Source organism: Eumetopias jubatus, unplaced genomic scaffold (assembly GCF_037043125.1).
Source record: "Eumetopias jubatus isolate StellerSeaLion01/CBP00866 unplaced genomic scaffold, mEumJub1_p1.0 scaffold_9, whole genome shotgun sequence".
Classification (NCBI taxonomy): Eukaryota; Metazoa; Chordata; class Mammalia; order Carnivora; family Otariidae; genus Eumetopias; species Eumetopias jubatus.
Window position 1 is genome coordinate 80,542,755 of NW_028274815.1, and position 19,116 is coordinate 80,561,870.

The following is a 19,116-nucleotide window of genomic DNA, read 5'->3' on the forward strand; positions in this document are numbered from 1 at the left end:
CAAAAAGGACTGTAAGACTGGAAATTAACTTCGGTTATGAGAAATGTCCTCTTTCGGTGCCTCGCATTTACACAGTTTAAACTCAAGAACAGTCACGTATGGTATATTGAGAAAACTATTTAGAATCTAAGAGGCATTCTTCCAGACGATAACGTGGCGCACATTGACCGGGACCGTCCGGTGCCAGGCTCTGCCTCGGGGACTCCTAGGAGGTCCGCTTGCGGTCGCCGAGGAGCAGACCCCGCCCCCAGCGCCCGGCGGTCTCGCCGCCGGACCTCCGCAGCACTAGGCCAGAACCTCGCAGGCCCCCATCGCACTTCCGGCCGCTTCACCCCGCCCACCCAGCGACTCCGGATCCTCTCCCTGGCCTCGCTCCACCTGCCTCGCGTTCGCTCCCGGCTGCCCCTCTGCTCTGCGGCGGTCTGGCTTCCCCGACGTGTTTTGTTTGCGACGCTGTCGTGTAGCAGCGCGCTTTACGGCCGTGGGGACGGGACGAGCCGGCGCCGGGGCCACTCCGGCCGGGAAGCAGGGCAGGCGGACGAGGTTGATGCCCGGTGGCGGGGTGAGCGCGGCGTCTGGCCGGCTACTCACCGCCGCGGAGCAAAGGGGTGCCCGGGAAGCGGCGGGGTCGGCGTCCAGGAGCGGCCCGGGAGGTTCCGGCCCCGGCGGCGGCGGCAGAGGCGGAGCAGGCGGCCCCGGGCCGGGCAGTGGAGGCCCGGGGGGCCCCGCGGGCAGGATGAGCCTGACCCCGAAGGAGCTCTCGAGCCTGCTGAGCATCATCTCGGAGGAGGCGGGTGGCGGCAGCACCTTCGAGGGCCTGTCCACCGCCTTCCACCACTACTTCAGCAAGGCCGACCACTTCCGCCTGGGCTCGGTGCTCGTCATGCTGCTGCAGCAGCCGGACCTGCTGCCCAGCGCGGCGCAACGCCTCACCGCGCTCTACCTGCTCTGGGAGATGTACCGCACGGAGCCGCTCGCCGCCAACCCCTTTGCCGCCAGCTTCGCGCACCTGCTCAACCCCGCGCCGCCCGCCCGCGGCGGCCAGGAGCCCGACAGGCCGCCGCTCTCAGGTACGCCCGAGGCGTGCCGCCCCTCGCCCGGGCGGCCCCTCCCTCCCGAAGCCAGGTGTGCGCTGTGGATAGATGGGGCACTTTCCGCCTGCGCTTGTGCGAGAGTTCATCCGCAAGTGAAATGGTCTCCTTTTGAAATTATCTAATTCCCCTCCCCCCGCAAAGTATGGAGAAGCGGTAGCTTAATTACAGATTCGGGGCACCGCAAATTATTCCTCTCCACTGTATGGGCCGTCAAATCACGCAGCTGAGTGGTGCTTGACAGTTTCAGCAACTCATTCACACTTCGTTACTGTAGAGCACGTCTGAGGTGTGTGACGGTTTAACTAATGACACTCTGCTCCCGGTTTTAAGTCTCAGTCGAGTAACTGGAAGTTGTTCAGAACCCGAAGAAGTTGTTGGGCGGAAATACATATGAAACGGTATTTAAGGACTTTGCGGCCACCTTCGTTGGTCTGATGCGTGTCCCTGGATGATGTGATGGGGGAGAGGATAGAAGGTAGTCTCAAGTTCACGGCCTAAGTTAGAAAACGCATGACTACTGGACGTTATGTAAAATGTGTATTTGTGCAGTATTGGTGAGATCAGATCAGTGGGTTTCATTCGAGGCTGGTTTTTTTTTTTTTTTTTTTTTTAAATAACTCAGATTCTTCATGAGACTTCACTTTGGGAGAAGACTCTGAGCCAGGAAAGGAGAAAGGCACAGAGGGATGGTGATTAGTGATAGGGGTACCTGGAAAACTAAGACAAAGACCAGTGTACTGGGGGAAGTAGGTGGAAGTGGGGAGCAGTTTGATCTCACAGTACTAAATCAGTGGGGAAAAGAGCACTGTATAGACACGGGCCACTATACAGAGAGATAAAAGGTGGAAGCAGTGGATTTTGAGATAATACCAAGAAGTTTTTCATAGCACAGGAGGACTTCTACCTTGTAAGCTAGTTGGTATTCATGCTTGGCACCCCCTTTGATCTAAAGCATCTTCTGGTTGGTTTCCTGCACTGCTCTTATGTAAGAGGGGCACACCTCGTGTTGGATAAGATGCTTATGGTACTAGTACTGAACTAGGCTTTCAGGGAGTTTGAGAATGCCCAGAAAGTAATAGAACATATCATGGGAGGTCAAAACCCACCATCCTAGGGGGCCATTAGCAGAGAATGGGGACAGTGTGGGATTTGCTCAGAGAACTGTTTGAATTCTGAAGGCCAGGTTAAGCAAAAGGAGGATGACTTATGGTCATTCTTAAATGCCGGGAGTCTAAACCTAGATTCAGACCATCGACTGCATTGTAAACACAAATTTGCCAAGGAAGGACTCCATGGATAGTTATTTTACCTCTCTGTGCCTCCGTTTCTTTGTTTATAAAATGCAGATAATAATAATTCCAAGCTGATAGGGTTATTATGAGGAATAAAAGTATTTATAATAATTCTTAACCATAATTATCCTTACTTTCATTAAATAGAAAACAGAGACTATCAAAACCAAAGGCTTGTATTGTATGTCTAGAGTGAACATCTAATGGATACATTTTTAAAGTTTTTCAGGTGATTCTGATTCAGAGCTAGGATTGAGGATGTATCTAGATTCTGTAAATAAGACGGCTTCCTGGCACTCAAGAAGCTTGCATTCTGGTTGGGGAGACATAAATGTAGTCATAAGCCAATGTAGTAAGTGTTGTACTAGATGTCACATATGAAATGCTTGGTGGCTGGAGACATTCTCAGAGGGAGTAATGTTTTTGCTATTGATTAGAGATGGGGTAGGGGGTGTGTGAGGGAAGTGTGTGGCCCTGTCAGGTATTCTTAAAGAACTGGGTATATTGGATGTTTTGAAATCAGGAATTCGAGAACCTGGGAGATTTTGTGCAACTGGAGTGTAGGTTATGTGGGTTAGAGGGGAATTCAAGAGATGAGATTAGGAAAGTGGGTCAGGACTAGATGATGAAGGGTCTTATAATGGTGCAGAATTTTGGGTTTAATTCTGTGTAAACAGGTTAAGTATGGTGTGCAGATTTGTACCTAGAAATATAACTAAGTGGTAAGTGCGAGTGTGGACTGTGGGTGATGGGTTGGTGGGCAGGAGTCAAAACTGGGAGCTGGGGAAATGAGGAAGGCTGGCCTGGAGTCCTGGCGAGAGGGGAGGGCCGGGGAGGGAATGGAGATGAGGGAACAGAACCCAGCCACGATGCTGCTGTGGGACGGATGAGGCTTGGTGAGCAACTGAATGTGGGACGGAAGGGAACAGCATTCAGCACTGTGGGAATTTTGTGGCTGCACTGTGTACTGAAGCAGGTATGAGATGTGTTTGCGCTGCAGATGCTTCCTCGTCTCTTCACCTGGTATAGTTGCTCACAGCAGCAGAGGAGAAAGAGAAGCGTTTCTGGGCACTGGCTTTTTTGTTTTTGCTTGCATGTGCAAGCTTTAGCCTTTCCATGTTGGAAACGAAGTTTTTAATAGTTAAAAAAAAAAAAACTTAAGTTCCATTGATATTGCCACAAATCCGAGAATTTCAAATGGTATATATATTTTTTTTAAAGATTTTATATATTTATTTGAGAGAGAGAATGAGAGATAGAGAGCACATGAGAGGGGGGAGGGTCAGAGGGAGAAGCAGACTCCCTGCCGAGCAGGGAGCCCGATGCGGGACTTGATCCCGGGACTCCAGGATCATGACCTGAGCCGAAGGCAGTCGCTTAACCAACTGAGCCACCCAGGCGCCCTCAAATGGTATATTTAATTACATTTTCATAAATGTATATATTTGGTTAACTGAAAATTATAATTTTGTCTTTATGTGAGTGGAGACGGCAAGTCGCAAATGCCAGTTTTACGAGAGTCGAGTTAATTTTCAAAAATAACCATTGGAGAAATTGTTATACGTTTTTGTTTACAGGATTTTTGCCTCCTATAACTCCACCAGAAAAGTTTTTTCTTTCCCAGCTGATGCTGGCACCCCCAAGAGAACTCTTCAAAAAGACACCCCGACAGATTGCATTGATGGACGTTGGAAACATGGGCCAATCTGTGGACATTAGTGGGCTTCAGCTAGCCTTGGCTGGTAAGGAATTGGTGGTTTGGGTATTCTTGTGTGGTAGCATTAAGTTTTTGTTTTTGTTTTTTTTTTCTTTTTGAGGTTCTCCAGTTAAAATGAAGGGCTTTTTAAGCTAAGCTACTAAAAGCTTAGTAACTTCCATGAAAAACATAGCTTCAGTACTGGATCCTTGCTGATATGGCATATAAATTCATTCTGAGTTTTCACTTGAATTGACTGCTTTCCAATTTAAGAAGAATGCTGGATAAAATTTAGTAGGTTTAAAAGTTTTCCTGATGTCAAAGTGCTCTACAGATTGAATGCCATTTCTGTTAAAATCCCAACGTGTTTTGCAGACACAGAAAAACCCATCATAAAATTCATACAGAATCTCAAGGAACCCTGAATAGTCAAAATGATTTCTCTTGGCACCCTTGTTGAAAATTATTTGACCTTAAATGGAAAGGTTTATTTTGGGGCTTTCTATTCTATGATCATTGCTTTGTCTATATTCTACTTCCTCACGTTTGATTACAGTACCTTTGTAGTAAGTTTTGAAGTCAGGATGTGTTAAACCTCCCGTGTCCTACATTTCAAGATTGCTTTGGCACCTTCTGTGTTACACGTATAAATGAATGAGTGGGTTCTCTTGAAGCAAAAGCATGTTGTGATAGAAAATAGAGGAACTTTCTTGACCTGGATGGTCAGACAGAGCCTCTCTGAGAAGGAAAGGTAAAGAGGCACCTTTCACTTGACTGCTCTGAGCAAAAATATGGATGAAATGGGTCTTACCACTTGAGAGTGATTCATTAGGGAAATTCTAATATATAGGCAAAATTGTGAACCCTTGACCTTGTGATTGAGCTGCAGTATTTTTTTTTTTTTAAAGATTTTATTTATTTTTATAAAGATTTATTTAAGCAGAGGGAGAAAGAGGGAGAAGCAGGTTTCCTGCTGGGCAAGGAGCCTGATGTGGGACTCGATCCCAGGACCCTGGGATCATGACCTGGGCCGAAGGCAGCCGCTTAACCGACTGAGCCACCCAGGCGTCCCGAGCTGCAGTATTAATTTCGACAGTTCCGCATCCTTCTTAGACTTAATGCATCTGTGACATTTGGTTTCTTATATAAGGTGACACTGTTCAATAAACTTCTTTTTCCTTGGAGCATTCTGAACCTCTGAACCTCACTTTTTAACTCCTGGGTATCAACAGTATAACAATGATTATTTTCTGAAACCAAGAGAAATCTTTTTTTTTATTTTAAAGACTTTATTTATTAATTGTCGGGAAGAAAGAGAGAGAGCAGCAGGCAGAGGGAGAAGCAAGCTCCCGGCTGAGCAGGGAGCCCGATGTGGGCCTCGATCCCAGCACCCTGGGATCATGACCCGAGCCAAACACAGACGCTTAACCAACTGAGCCACTCAGGCGTCCCAAGAGAAATCTTTTTAACACTTTTAAGATTGAAGGTACACAGAAATACTCATTAGTCACTAGTGTTAGATACAATCTATTCACAGAAATAAAACAATGATTATTTTTTTTAAGATTTTTATTTCAGAGAGAGCACAAGCAGGGGGAGTGGGAGAGGGAGAAGCAGGCTTCCTGCTGAGCAGGGAGCCCAATGCGGGGCTCAATCCCAGGACCCTGGGATCATGACCTGAGCCGAAGGCAGACACTTAACTGACTCAGCCACCCAGGTGCCCCAAAATAATGATTATTTCTTTAAAGATTGTATGAAAGCTGGGTACAGAGGTGACAAGCAGTTTCAGTCACCTTATCTTCAGAGGGGATATATATTCTGAGGGTTCTTTGTATTCAATAAAGTGAGAATCAGATCTGACCTCCCTTACAATGACTTGAGTTAGTCTGTTGGAAAGTTTTAAAGTATATCAAGCCCAGAAAAGAATATGTGCTAGAGTTAGTCTTGAGAGAGCTTGGCATAGTGGCTAAGCTTGCTGCTTGCTGTCCCCTACCCAGATTGAAGATGTCCCAATCCATTCATTTTTATAAGTACCAGGGGAGAAAAGTGATACACCTATCTTTTCTGGAGCTGGCTACCACAGATCACCTTTGCAGAGGCCTGCAATTCATGTCTTGTAGTAGGATCCATGGACCAGAGGTTATTTATGGAGGATGCAGTTTTTTTTTAAAAGATTTTATTTATTTATTTGACAGAGACACAGCGAGAGAGGGAACACAAGCAGGGGGAGTGGGAGAGGGAGAAGCAGGCTCCCCGCCGAGCAGGGAGCCCGATGCGGGGCTCGATCCCAGGACCCCGGGATCATGACCTGAGCCGAAGGCAGACGCTTAATGACTGAGCCATCCAGGTGCCCCAACCTTTATACTAGCTTTATAAGTGATTGATCCAGTACCTTTAGTATGTGTTTGCTTTTACTGGTGAAATTTTTTTTTCATAATTTTCTTCTAATTATGGCTTTTTCTTTTCTGCTTACAGAAAGAAGTCCCTTTAACATTTCTTGTAAAGCTAGTTTAGTGGTGGCAAACTCCTTTAACTTTTGTTTGGTAAATTCTATCTGTCCTTCAATTCTGAGTGATAACCTTGCTGGGGCAAGTACTCTTGGTTGTGTTTTTTCCCAGTACTTTGAATATATCATGCCACTCCCTTCTGGCCTGCAGTTTCTGCTGAAAAAACATCTGATAGCCTTACGGGGTTTCCCGTGTAATTATGTGCTTTTCTCTTGCTGCTTTTAAGATTCTCTTTTTAATTTTTGACATTTTAGTTATGTGTCTTGGTGTGGAGCTTCTTGGGTTCATCTTGTTTAGGGCTCTCTGCTTCCTGGACCTGGCTGTTTCCTTCCCTTGGTTAGGGAAGTTTTTAGTGATTATTTCTTCAAATAAGTTTTCTGCCCCTTTCTTCTTTTGGGACTCCCTATAATGCAAACATTATGCTTGATGTTGTCACAGAAATTCTTTAACCTGTCCCCATTAAAAATTTTTTTTAACCTTTTTGCTGTTCAGCTTGGGTGCTTTCCATTACCCTGTCTAGCAGATGAAGATGATCCTTTCTTCATCTGCTAATCTGCTATTGATTCTCTAGTGTAGTTTTCCTTTAAGTTATTATATTCTTCAACTTTGTTCTGAGTTCATTCACTTCTCTCAAAACTAGTGAGGATTTTTATAACCATTACCCAAACTCTTCATCGGGTAGATTGCTTACCTCTTTTTTCCCTTTAGTTCTTTTTCTGAGGTTTTGTGTTGTTTTTTTCAGAACTTATTCCTGTCTCATTTTGTCTCTCTGTTTGTTTCTATATATTAGGTATGTCACTTACATCTCCTGGACTTGAAAGCAGTTGCCTTATGTAGAAAATGCCCTGAGGACCCCGGTACCTCAATCCTCCCTGGTCACCAGTACCAGGCACTGTAGGGGTATCCCCTGTGTGGGCTGTATGTACCTTCCTGTTGTGACTGGTCTGCAACAGCTAGGGGTGCTCTGATGGGTGGGACTGACCCCCAGCACAACTGGCTGAGAGGCCTGACTGTAGCTGCTGCTGACTTGTTGGTGGGTGTTGTTAGCTTTTGGTGGATTTGTAGTTTTTGAAAAAAAAAAAAAAAAATATATATATATATATTTATATTGAATCTTGCCCTTTGTTTATATGTGTTGCAGACAGCTTTTCCCAATTAGCAGCTTGTCTTTTCTTTCTCCTTGTGATACCCTCAATTTAAAAATCTCTCTTATTTTATCCTTTTTCAGAACGCCAGTCTGAATTGCCAACCCAAAGTAAGGCTAGCTTCCCTAGTATTCTCAGTGACCCAGACCCAGACTCTTCTAATTCTGGATTTGACAGCTCGGTTGCCTCTCAAATCACAGAAGCTTTAGTCAGTGGACCAAAGCCACCTATTGAAAGTAGGTATATATAATTTTATATACTTGGGTTTTATTTTACCAGCATCCTGAGACTTTTGGTTTTTTAAAACATGTTATTTTTTGTTGCTCCCCCCTTTTTTTAAAGGTTTATTTTCTGAGAGAGACCACGAGAGAAGGAACATAAGCAGGGGGAGTGGGAGAGGGAGAAGCAGGCTTCCCCCCAAGCAGGGAGCCCGATGCGGGGCTCGATCCCAGGGCCTGGATTATGACCTGAGCTGAAGGCAGATGCTTAATGACTGAGCCACCCAGGCGCCCCTTTTGTTACTCCTTAAACTTGAATTCAGTGAGAAATCTAGGGTCTAGTAGAACATAGGAGAGATGGTTAGTTAAGTTAGTTTCTTCTTTAATAAAAGTATATACCAAGTTTTTTATTATCAGCATTCCTGAAGATATAAATTTGTTTTACTAAAATGAGTCTTTTGTAATGTATTTTTTCTTTTATAGTGCTATATTAATCTTATCACTCATTACCTTCTCCCTTATAAAGTTTTACCGATCTTATAGTTCTTGTTTTACTTTAATTCAAAGAAAATACCTACTGAACTTGAAATAATACACCTGCATTTTTTGGTTTCACGGGCTTTTATGTGGTTTTAATGATGAAGGCATGCTTTATACGTAGGAATAAGAAAATGTTCTCCAAATTACAGTGTTACAACGAGTTTAAAATTTACATGACTTTAATGTCATTATCATCTTCAGCATAGATGGGTTTAATATCTGAAGTCTCAGCCAGTCACAAGTGTGCCTGAGGTCCATGGCACATACTGATTTTTATTTAATACTTGCTTAGGCACAACTTTGTGTTGCATGAGCCACCAGAAAGGTATGTGAAAAGCAAATCAGTTAGATACTGAGTCTAGCTAAACATCAGGCATCTGTACCTTGCAGGAATATTTTACTTATCACATAAGTAGCACTTCTCAGGAAGTGTTAAAAATTTTGTTTTTTCCTATAAATGGTCTGAAAAGATGAGATACTAGTCCTGGTGATGTAAGTGAGGAATGAGTATAGTTTAAGATAGACTGATGATTCTTAGCCAGAAAACCTTATCAATAAACGAATCTCAAATTTGGCAGGGGCTCTAGGATCCATGATTGGGATAGGCTATCTTAGGCCCTGTGTGGAAACCAGAGTGAGGCCTGAAATTCGTTCAGCAAAAATCCCAGCCAGCATTTATTTTAGTGGGTTTATAACTTAGAGATAATCTTGTTTCACAAAAGTTGAGTCATTGCAATTCCCCATTGTACTTTTACTGTTTTATGAGAATGAATATGGGATTTGTGGATTTAGGGATTTATGATCCCCGGATTCACTTGAAAACATTAAAAGGCAGCTATACTTTTATGTTTTCCTGCCATTGCATCTCCAGTTTGCTACCTCACGGTTATAAGATGCAAAGAAAAAAACCAGTGCAAATAATAGTGGTCTCTGAGTAAAACAGTGGTAACTAAGAGTAGGATGAGATCAAATAGTGTTTCATTTTTCCCATCAGAACTTTTACCAGTATGTGAAGTCGTACCCTTTGCTTCTGAGTGGTGATCATGCTTGAATTAAAAATTGTCAGATCGTGGTGTAGTGCCTTTCTCTCTTGAAGAATAGATTTGGTCTCTAGCATAATACTAACGTTATTAGATCAGTGTTTCATTTTGTTGGTATTCTGAATAAAACCCTGACTTTCTTATGTCATCTCTGCTTTGGATTTTGAAGTCTGAAAGTTTTATGTAGATGTGTACAGATGTTAGCTTACTGATAGAAGCAAACATTCCTGTTCTCCTTACAGGCCATTTCCGCCCAGAGTTTATTCGTCCACCACCTCCACTCCATATTTGTGAAGATGAGCTGGCTTGGCTGAATCCAACAGAGCCTGACCATGCGATTCAATGGGACAAATCAATGTGTGTCAAGAACAGCACTGGTGTGGAGATCAAGCGAATAATGGCCAAAGCCTTCAAAAGCCCCTTATCTTCTCCTCAACAAACACAGGTATATATTTATTGTAAGCATTTTGTCCTTAGTCCTCCACATGATAAATGAACAATAAATGATCCTATCAGCAGGAGCCAGCAGTAGGAAATGTTTCGGATCCAAGGAGTCTTGGATCTCTGGATCTTTGTTCTGCTTCTCCGGCCTTGGTCATTTTACTGTGGTGGGGAAAGATAGATCTCACATTTTTGGCACATTGCATACATTGTTACATTTAAGCCGGACAGTAACTCTACTGAGGCTAAGAGAGATTACTGACATCTTATAAAGGAGGAAAATGAGACCCAGGGAAGGTAAACAAGCCTCTGTCACACAGCTGGTTAGTGGTCAATTTGAGATTGACAGTAGCCCCTGCTGCCCAAGCGTAGACTCCTCTGGGGGAAAGGCAAGGACGCCTGGTGGGTTCTTTCTGTTTGAATTTTATCCAGCTTGCATATTTTCACATTAGAACTTGTGAGGACATATTGACACTTCGAATCCAGTCTACCACCAAAATGTTATTTCTCAAAGTCAAATAGCTGTGTTTATAGTTTACTTTGTTTGCTAGGCCATCCTGAAACATAGTCCACTGTGGTACTGGCAGGTAGGTAGGGGAAAGAGCATAGATAATTTTTAAGAAAAAGGACTTATTTGGCAGAAATGTTTTTGCAGATACCTATTTGAATTGCACAGTGTGAGCCGGACCTGAACTGTCACATGAGGCGCTGTAACTGTGCGGAGAGCAGCTCTCCCTCTGCCCGGCCTGCTGCTCTCCTCGAGTATTTGTCCTCCACCTGGCGTGTTCCTCAGCTCTTTTCTGGGGAGCTGGTTGGCAACTAAATTATTTTAGGTCCTAACGGATGACAGAAAAAGTCTACAAAGGAGTTAAGGATGATATTGTTACAATCCAGACAGTATTCTATCCAACCAGGCAGTACTGAGTCTGGTTTAACGCCCAGGAGGGATCACTAGCATGTTTATAAGCCGTCTTTACAGTTCATTTGTAAACTAAAAAATCAAGACATGATTTTAATGGTTTGAGGGAAGAAATTTATGAAGTTGGTTCAATGCAGACGATGTTATAGCTTGTTTTTACAGGCAGGACAGAGAATATTTGACTCAAGAACCTCTCTCTTCTTAAAAATTTGGTTCTATTTAGCTCTTGGGTGAGTTGGAAAAAGACCCCAAACTCGTTTATCATATTGGCCTCACTCCAGCCAAACTTCCTGACCTGGTGGAAAACAACCCTCTAGTTGCTATAGAAATGCTGCTGAAGTTAATGCAGTCCAGCCAGATCACAGAGTATTTTTCGGTCCTGGTCAACATGGACATGTCTTTGCATTCAATGGAAGTTGTAAATCGGTAAGTTTTTATACTCAATCAGATGGGAGGGAGGGCGCGGGAGACTATAGATCCTGATTAAAAACTTGCAACAAAAATTTTTTTTTTTTTTTAACCTTCTTGAAATTGTACTTAAGACTATATCCTTTTAAGCTAATCAGCCGGTCAGAAAAAGCCTGGCCGGAAGCCAGGTGATCACAAGTACGTGTATAGGAGAGTGCTCTTTTTGGGGTGGGGGAGGGAGGAAGCATGAGGTTTTCAACTTTATTTTCTGTCAGTGGCAGAACTGGTTAACTGCTTGTTGAAAATACACTACTTCATTTCTGCATTCTCCTGCGCAAGTCTTTCCCCTTTGTAGACTCACACTTCCTTCAGGGGCTTCCCTCTGCTCCAGTCCTTGGATTGACCTGCCTCTGAGGGCTTACTGCTTCCCTTTCACTACATTCTTATAGCACTGTCTTCACCAGATATTTGGTATTTAGTCCAAGAATAACCACATCTTTTTGTCAGTATTATTCTTTCTAGAGAATAATTTCAAGGGCAAGGTCTGTTCCTTGTGCCCCCCACCCCAACCCGTCCCTATCTCAAGTGACCATAGCACTATTCCTCGGAGCAGTAGTTCCTCAGTGCCTTATGGAAAAAGGTTCTACAGGCAAATAAGTTTAGAATTTCTTTTGGAAATTCATAGTGTATAGTTAGCATAGCACCCCTTTATATGAACATGGAATTCCTATCCCATCTTTTTGTTTTCCTTAAACATTCCACAGAATCCTTTGGAAAATACCAGCTTTCCTTTTCATGCCTTCTCTCACATTCCATCCAGGTCTCTATCACCGTGTTCCTAATTAATCCCAGATTCCAAGCTTTTCCTCTGATCATTCACTACATTATTGGGAACACTTCTAGGTTTCAGTAAGCCATTTGACCTTTCAAGGCCTTTCCCATCTTTCCATTTACACTGCTGCTCACAAACCCATTTTTTAGCATTTAGTTATACAGTATATACTATTTACTTACTAAACTATACCTTCTCGGATATACCACCTTCCATAGCACTTAGGTATAATTGGGGTTTAGTAAATGTTACTTATTAGAGCGTGAAAACCATTAACTATACAAACTCTGATGCAACCAAAAACACACAGAAATGTGTTCAAAAAGAATAATTACCATGTGTAATGCTAAGTATGGATTTAAATGGAAGTGTCCTTTATTAACAAGCAGGGTGACTCAGGCTTATTTGCATAAATATGTTTAAAACTAGGTAACTGATCATAAGTCAGAAACTTTTACTAAATAACCATAAAATATAAAATTTCTCTTTGGTTAACAGTGTTTAACAGCCCTAACATTTTAACTTTATGAAACAGACTAACTACAGCTGTTGATCTACCTCCTGAATTTATTCACCTTTATATATCAAATTGCATCTCTACTTGTGAACAAATTAAGGATAAATATATGCAGGTAAGTAACAGAAAGTTTTGTAAATTTTATAAATACCTGCCAAGAAAACGGGTACAATAAATTTGTTTTTTTTTGTTTTGTTTTTTTCCAGAATCGTTTGGTGCGTCTTGTGTGTGTCTTTCTCCAGTCCTTGATCCGTAACAAAATTATTAATGTGCAGGACTTGTTTATAGAAGTGCAGGCATTCTGTATTGAATTCAGTAGGATACGAGAAGCTGCTGGCCTTTTCCGGTTGTTGAAGACATTGGATACTGGAGAAACACCTTCTGAGACCAAAATGTCAAAATAATACACCTTGTCAGAACCACCACATTAATTGTTCAGCTGTACTGTGACTTAATTTTTAAAACTGTTAGAACCTTCAGTGGATTGCTTGGCCTAATGCATATAAACACCACTTTATCTACTTAAAGCAAAATTTTTCCTTTCCTGGAGGATTTTTTTCCTTGAGATGGATTTTTGGTAAGAACTTGGAAAAATGTGTGTCTTGCAGATGATTAGGAGTAACGGTTATCCACAAAAAGTTATTGCAAACAAGTAGATGAGGTCTTTAGCACTGTAGAGCAGAGTGCCTGTTTTTGTTTAAAACACAAGTTACAGGCTACTGATAAATCAAGAATCCAGTTTTCTTAAGGTTCTAATATTAAAAGTATTTAATGACAGTATATGAAGACATTCTTAAGAATTTGCCATACTGCCCTTGAGATGAAATCCGCTGAATGTTTTTGAATCAAGTGGCAAACAGAAGTTTGGTCCTTGAACCCATTTGTGCATGTAGCCCCTACATTAAGCACAGTCTGAACCAAGGACATGCTTCTAACCTGATCCTTTCTTGTCATGGGGACTTGTATTAGACAACAAAATACATGCATTTCTTGGACCTCTTATAAACATGGGAACTCTTAGGAACCTTTTTTTGAGACTACAATAGCTGGTATCGTTTTGTTTTTTTTCCTCTTGAGATGTTTGTTAGTTCTTCAGTTATTAGTCTAAGATATTTTTTTGTTTTAAGGAAAAGTATTAGTCCATGCTTTGGGAGATAACATCACCACTGAGGACTGTCATGTAAAACCTCTTCCTGAGTGGGAACTGTACCTGCTGCCTGTGGTGGGGCACATGGCCTGTTTGCGACATAGGACAACAAGGTGGCATCATGTGGGCTGTTACCCCTCACTTAACTTTGGACAACAGTGCCTTACATTAAAGTTTTTTACGAACTGCATTATCTGATGTGTTTTTTTACTCGAAGAAACCATGAAAAATTCCTCATTTATTGAGGTACTTCCAAAGCATATTCTTTATAGGGAAATCATCTATTCAACGAGAATTATCTTCCAGTTTAACCCTCAGCAAAAGTTAAAACCACTAGGCTTGGTGTCCTTTAAAATGAGTACAAATAAGTTCCAACCATGTAGTATTGGCAAAAGAGCAATACTCCCACTAGATTTATAAGAAATTTTATATCTTAGCTATTTTTATGAAAATACTCAGGCTCCAGAACCTACTGATTCTCTGATAACATGGAACGCATGGCCAACAGCACTGTAACTCATGCCTGAACAAAGCTTATCTAACATGTATTTTCTCTATAAGGCCCTTCACAGCCTTCATGTGCTGAGAACAGTAGACAACACTATGCCTGGGGGCCATTTTAAACTGTGATATCACCAAGATACAAAATTTTGGAAAACATGGTACTAAATAGACTGTGGAAAAGAACACAGTGTTGACAGTTTGAGCTGAAATAAGAAGGCAAAGCGTCCTCTTGTTCAACCTCAACTGGAAAAGTGTGTCTGGTGCCTCAAAATTTTCAACACATTGTATGGGTACGTGTCCACCACAACTGCAAAAGTACCACACATCCTGATTTTGGATGTTACAGATAAATTTACAAACATAGACTCTGCAAATAAAGAGACTGACTACTGCTAATCATTTCATGATCACACTATTGGTGTTTACTTGAAAGAGGGAAGATTTTTAAATCTGAGTAACTTACAAAGAATAGTAGTAATATTTAGGGAACATTTTATAAAAAAGAATTTACATTTACAACACCAGCAAAAGGTTCTTCATTAAACATGTTTAAAAGTAGAAGAAAGTTTACCTGAAATAAGTTATAATCCTGGGATTCGGTAGCTAATCAACTTTTAAGTGTAGCTCAATATACTGCCATGACCCATCTTGAATTCTCTGGATTTTCTAGTTCCAGTTTCTAGCTGTAAAATCTTCAAATCATCTGTTAAGAAGACAGCACTAAGTTACATCTTAGAGTAGGAAAAAAAGATACTTCAAAAAAAATAATTGGGATCCTAAGCAATAACTATTTCAAATAATTCTCTTTAACAGTGTTTACACATTTAAACAACTTTAAAGAAATGGTTATCACTTACCTTACAGAGTACGCCATTTTCACAAACTTTTTTTTTTCTTTGAAGATTTTGAGAGAGAGAGCAGGGGAGGGACAGAAAGTCTTACGCACACTCCCTGCTGAACAGGGAGCCCAACATGGGGCTAGATTTCACACCCTGAGATCATGACCTGAGCTGAAATCAAGAGACACTCAACCGACTGAGCCACACAGGCACCCCCATTTCCACAAGCTTTTGAAGCAGCACGTACCACTACTTAATACATTCTGTAATGATTCACATTCCCAGGAAGAACAATGGATCCCGTACCTATTTAAAAAAAAATTTTTTTTTTTAAAGTAGGCTCCACATCTGGTGTGGAGCCCAACGTAGGGCTTGAACTTAAAACTGTGAGATTGAGACCTGAGCTGAGATCAAGAATCGGACGCTTAACCAACCGAGCCACCCAGGCGTTCCTCATGTACCTATTTTAAATACTTTGAGTAATAGCACTTTAAGAGAACATTTTAAGGATATCTGGAAAATTAATGCATGGGAAGAACTTTTTATATATTCTTTAATATTCTTGCACCCTCTACCTACTAAGACATTTGGCTGGTTTCACTTTAATCTGTTCTTTTTATGCAATCACTACTGTTCTAATCAGGAAATCCCTAAGATGCTTCCAAAAGCACAATCCTGGGATCCAAAACCCATGTAGTTCAAGCCCACAGAAAGTACTGGGATTCCCAGGTTTCTCATTAGCCCATAATATACAAGCTTATGCCTCAACAAAAAGAAGGCACTGACTTTTATTCCTAAATTAATGTGATGCACATACATTTTTCAATTTATAACTTATTTTATACTTTGCTCTTAGGATAAGGGCAAATCTCTACCTGCATGGCTGATAAGGACATTATAGAAATTTCACTTTAATAACTAGAATTACACGTTAGCATTTTTAAAGTGAAATGCTTGTCTTTTTAAAACTTCAAAAACCAGAATTAACTGGGAAAGGCGTAGGTGGCTTTTCTAATTGGTTGTTGCATCACAGAAGCACAGCGTATGTTATACACAAGACTCACTCTGGTTCAGGCCGGCACCCTGTGCTTTCTAAATCACAAAACAGGGTTTGCGCTGAGCTCAAAGCAACTGCTTTTGACCAAACATGTAATTACCTCAAGTTCTACTTGGTAACATACATATACTGACTTAATCTCAGCTTTCACTGAGCAAATAAACTTTAATGTTCTCAAAAGGAGAGACTTGCCAATTAAGCTATCCTCTTGGGGAATTTGGTGAACAAGTGGGAACACACCTGTTCTTGAAAGTCTGTTATTGTTTTATGGTTCTAGCAGTCCTTGATTCAGCAAGTATACTGTAAAGTATCTAGAAACGTATTTACTACTCATTTAAGGCCCGATGTCTCAGATTCACTGAGTATTTTTTCTTAAAAAGATCTGAGCTCTTTTTGGGAAAACCCCTCTTGGAAAGCCGGCCCAAGTGCAAAGCTTCAATCCTGATGTTACTGAGGTCAGACCAGTGGTTCGCTTCCGGAGATTTTGTCATTGTGCACCCCACAGAGAGCAAACTGCTGATGGGCACACTGCAATTCGGCCTTTTATTGTCATCACTCCTCAGTGACTGCAGGGAACAATCTCTCAGGAAAGGTTTTATATACTGAAGATCCCCAAAAAGTCAGCAAGCAGGGTTTACCTGCCGAAGGGGCTGTGTTTTTGCGTCTCTCCTGGCCTTTGTGGTTTTCTGGTGGGAGACCCAGAAACAGCGCCAGCAGGCAGCAGATGACAGTGCTTCAGTGAAGTTCAGGGCCAAATTGCTTCCTTCACACACCACCTGTGACTCTGAGAGTTAAAAATATATTGTTTCTACACTATTTGTAAACAAATGGCTCTTATGACAATTGTTAGAAGGAAAATGACAACTGCCATAAGTAGTATGATTAACCTTAACCAAACCTCTCTGGTTTACTCTTCCTTCTTACATTCCCCATTATTCTCAGTAGCATTTCATCAATTTTATGTCTCAGCAAAAATTCTGCTAACATTTGACCCTTCTCTATCATATTTATTTCTATCTAAAAAAAAAAGGCAAAGGAAACTTTCGAAGTGTTGCAGTTTTCTGTTTTCTCTTGATAATGCCTTTCTCTGCTATGGAAGACATGTTTCTTGAGATGAGACCAGACCACTACAATTCTTCCAATCTCTTCTATTTACAGTTTAGTGTTCAAACTTTTTAATTAATATGATAGCTGCTAATTAAGAAATCACACTTCTGTAATTATCAAAAACAATTTACCTTGATCTGTCACAGTATTCTTTTTAAAAGTCTGCTTCATTGGCTACTGTAAAGAATTATTAATTAAAGTATTTCTCCCAAGTATGTATCTTAAAATACAAAGAGCACAAAAATCTACTTGGTACAGAATCAAGGACATACTTTCCTATTCTCAAAGAACCACAGAAGGCAGATTTCAAAGATAATGGCTATTAGGGAAACCTACTTTGAAGCTGTTAACATGAGAGCTCAAAGTAAAACAAAGTTTCTGTTTCAGTAGCTCCTCATATTGAATCTGGCCAGAGTTTACTTCAGTAAAGTGGAAAAAAAAAAAAAAGGTAAAGTAAAACTCACCAAGTGTTTCACTACGAGTGGCTAGAATCCAGGTGCAATAAATAGTTTGAAAAAAATAAGCTATACACAACTTAGATACAGCTGTAAGAATAAATTCTTTAAAATTCTATTTTTCTCAATAGATATTTATTTTTACTCACAAAATAAAGATATACACAGCAACTAGCTTAGAAGCAACAAAGGACAACAGTTTCAAGTTAAGAAATAACTTTCCCTCACCCTCCTCAACTTCCACCTACAAGAAGGGAGAGAAGAGTACGTGGATGCTTAATCACTTTAGAAAACTTAAGAGCACAGTCTCCAAAAGCTTTACATTAACCTGATCCTTTCACCTATAAGAACAGCCAAGATTTTAAAAAGGATAGATGATGACACAAGGTCATGATCATTAAATCTGCTTTAAATCAATCAAGAAAACTGGTTGCTTATTTTGTAACAACGACAATCAAAATTCTCCATCTATCATCTTTTTAATTGTAAAGACTAAATTGTAGTTGGAACCAACACATTCATCATTTACCAAAAAAAAGTCTGCCTACTCCATTTCCTTAAGGCAATGAAAAATTTATTCCTCATGTGTGATGCAGAATCTTAGCTTCTTTTATTTGTAGAAAAAAATGGATAAATTTCCCTCTCCTTTAAGGTGTCATATGTAATTAGGAATTAAAAAGGAAAAACGCAAATCCTAAAGTCATCTAGTGCTTTTCCTATAATTCCAAAGAGAAAACAATGAAAAAGTCTTCTTAGGTTTCAAAGTCTCTAGATGATGACATGGAGGTTCAAGAAAGCTATAGAGTTCTCTCATCTCATTCATAGGTTTAATGTTCTAGAAAAGTCTTTCCTCCAGGGAAAACTTGGGATCAATCACTGAATTATACAATTCCATTTCTACTAGTCTAAATTCAGTTGCTCAGTCTAAAATCATCCTTGAGAAACAAAATTAATCCTGTTTTCACAGTACCGTAGCAGCTAGTCTACTATTCAGAAACACCCCCCACCTGTCCCCTTTAGAGTGCCTTCCTAGTGGTCTCTGTAATAGTCCAAAACAACATACTGTTTATCATAAATGATGTATTTTAGTAGATAAATATATTAAGACAATTCAAAATGTCTCTTTAAGAATAAAATATCTTAGCCCTTTGTATATCAAATCAGAACCTGAAAGGTAAAAGAATGTACATTATTTTCAAATATACAAACTATGTGCTGAAGTTAAAAAAAAAAAAAAGTCCTTTAATTCAAGCCAAAGTTCTGTCCATGATGTGGTCATCAGGATGTGCGCTAGGAGATGGGTCCTCCACATTGAAGGTCACTCCTGCCCGTTTCTACGACGAAGTAACAAAACCAAT

At 40.9% G+C, this 19,116-nt stretch overlaps 2 protein-coding genes and 1 non-coding gene across 7 annotated transcripts in view; 1 reads left to right on the plus strand and 2 right to left on the minus strand.

The window, feature by feature from the left end:
• The first annotated feature begins 362 nt into the window (after positions 1-362).
• Positions 363-13,986, plus strand: CNOT11 (CCR4-NOT transcription complex subunit 11). 2 transcript variants are annotated; one of them, XM_028104007.2, is made up of 7 exons: positions 370-1,070; positions 3,964-4,128; positions 7,818-7,970; positions 9,775-9,977; positions 11,116-11,318; positions 12,668-12,764; positions 12,856-13,986. In XM_028104007.2, exons 1-7 carry the CDS (start codon positions 548-550, stop codon positions 13,051-13,053), a joined length of 1,542 nt encoding a protein of 513 aa, XP_027959808.1. In that variant the 5' UTR covers positions 370-547; the 3' UTR covers positions 13,054-13,986. The 2 variants fall into 2 exon arrangements, with proteins under 2 accessions (XP_027959809.1, XP_027959808.1); XM_028104008.2 differs by lacking the exon at positions 12,856-13,986 and having other exon boundaries at positions 363-1,070; positions 12,631-12,755.
• RNF149 (ring finger protein 149) overlaps positions 12,486-19,116 on the minus strand; it is a 39,981-nt gene continuing 33,350 nt past the window's right edge. Inside the window, exons 7-10 of one of the 4 annotated variants that reach the window (XM_028104009.2) lie at positions 17,768-19,092; positions 16,835-16,980; positions 14,872-15,003; positions 12,486-13,030 (exon numbers count right to left, since the gene is read on the minus strand). In XM_028104009.2, coding sequence (XP_027959810.1) covers positions 19,049-19,092 — 44 coding nt within the window. In that variant the 3' untranslated portion in view covers positions 12,486-13,030; positions 14,872-15,003; positions 16,835-16,980; positions 17,768-19,048. Of the gene's footprint in view, positions 13,031-14,871; positions 15,004-16,834; positions 19,093-19,116 lie in introns of all 4 variants that reach the window. The other 3 variants (XM_088026566.1, XM_088026567.1, XM_088026565.1) reach the window with 3 other exon arrangements.
• On the minus strand, positions 16,646-16,760 carry LOC114209874 (small nucleolar RNA SNORD89). Its single transcript, XR_003609443.1, has one exon. It is a non-coding gene; the product is annotated as a small nucleolar RNA SNORD89 (small nucleolar RNA).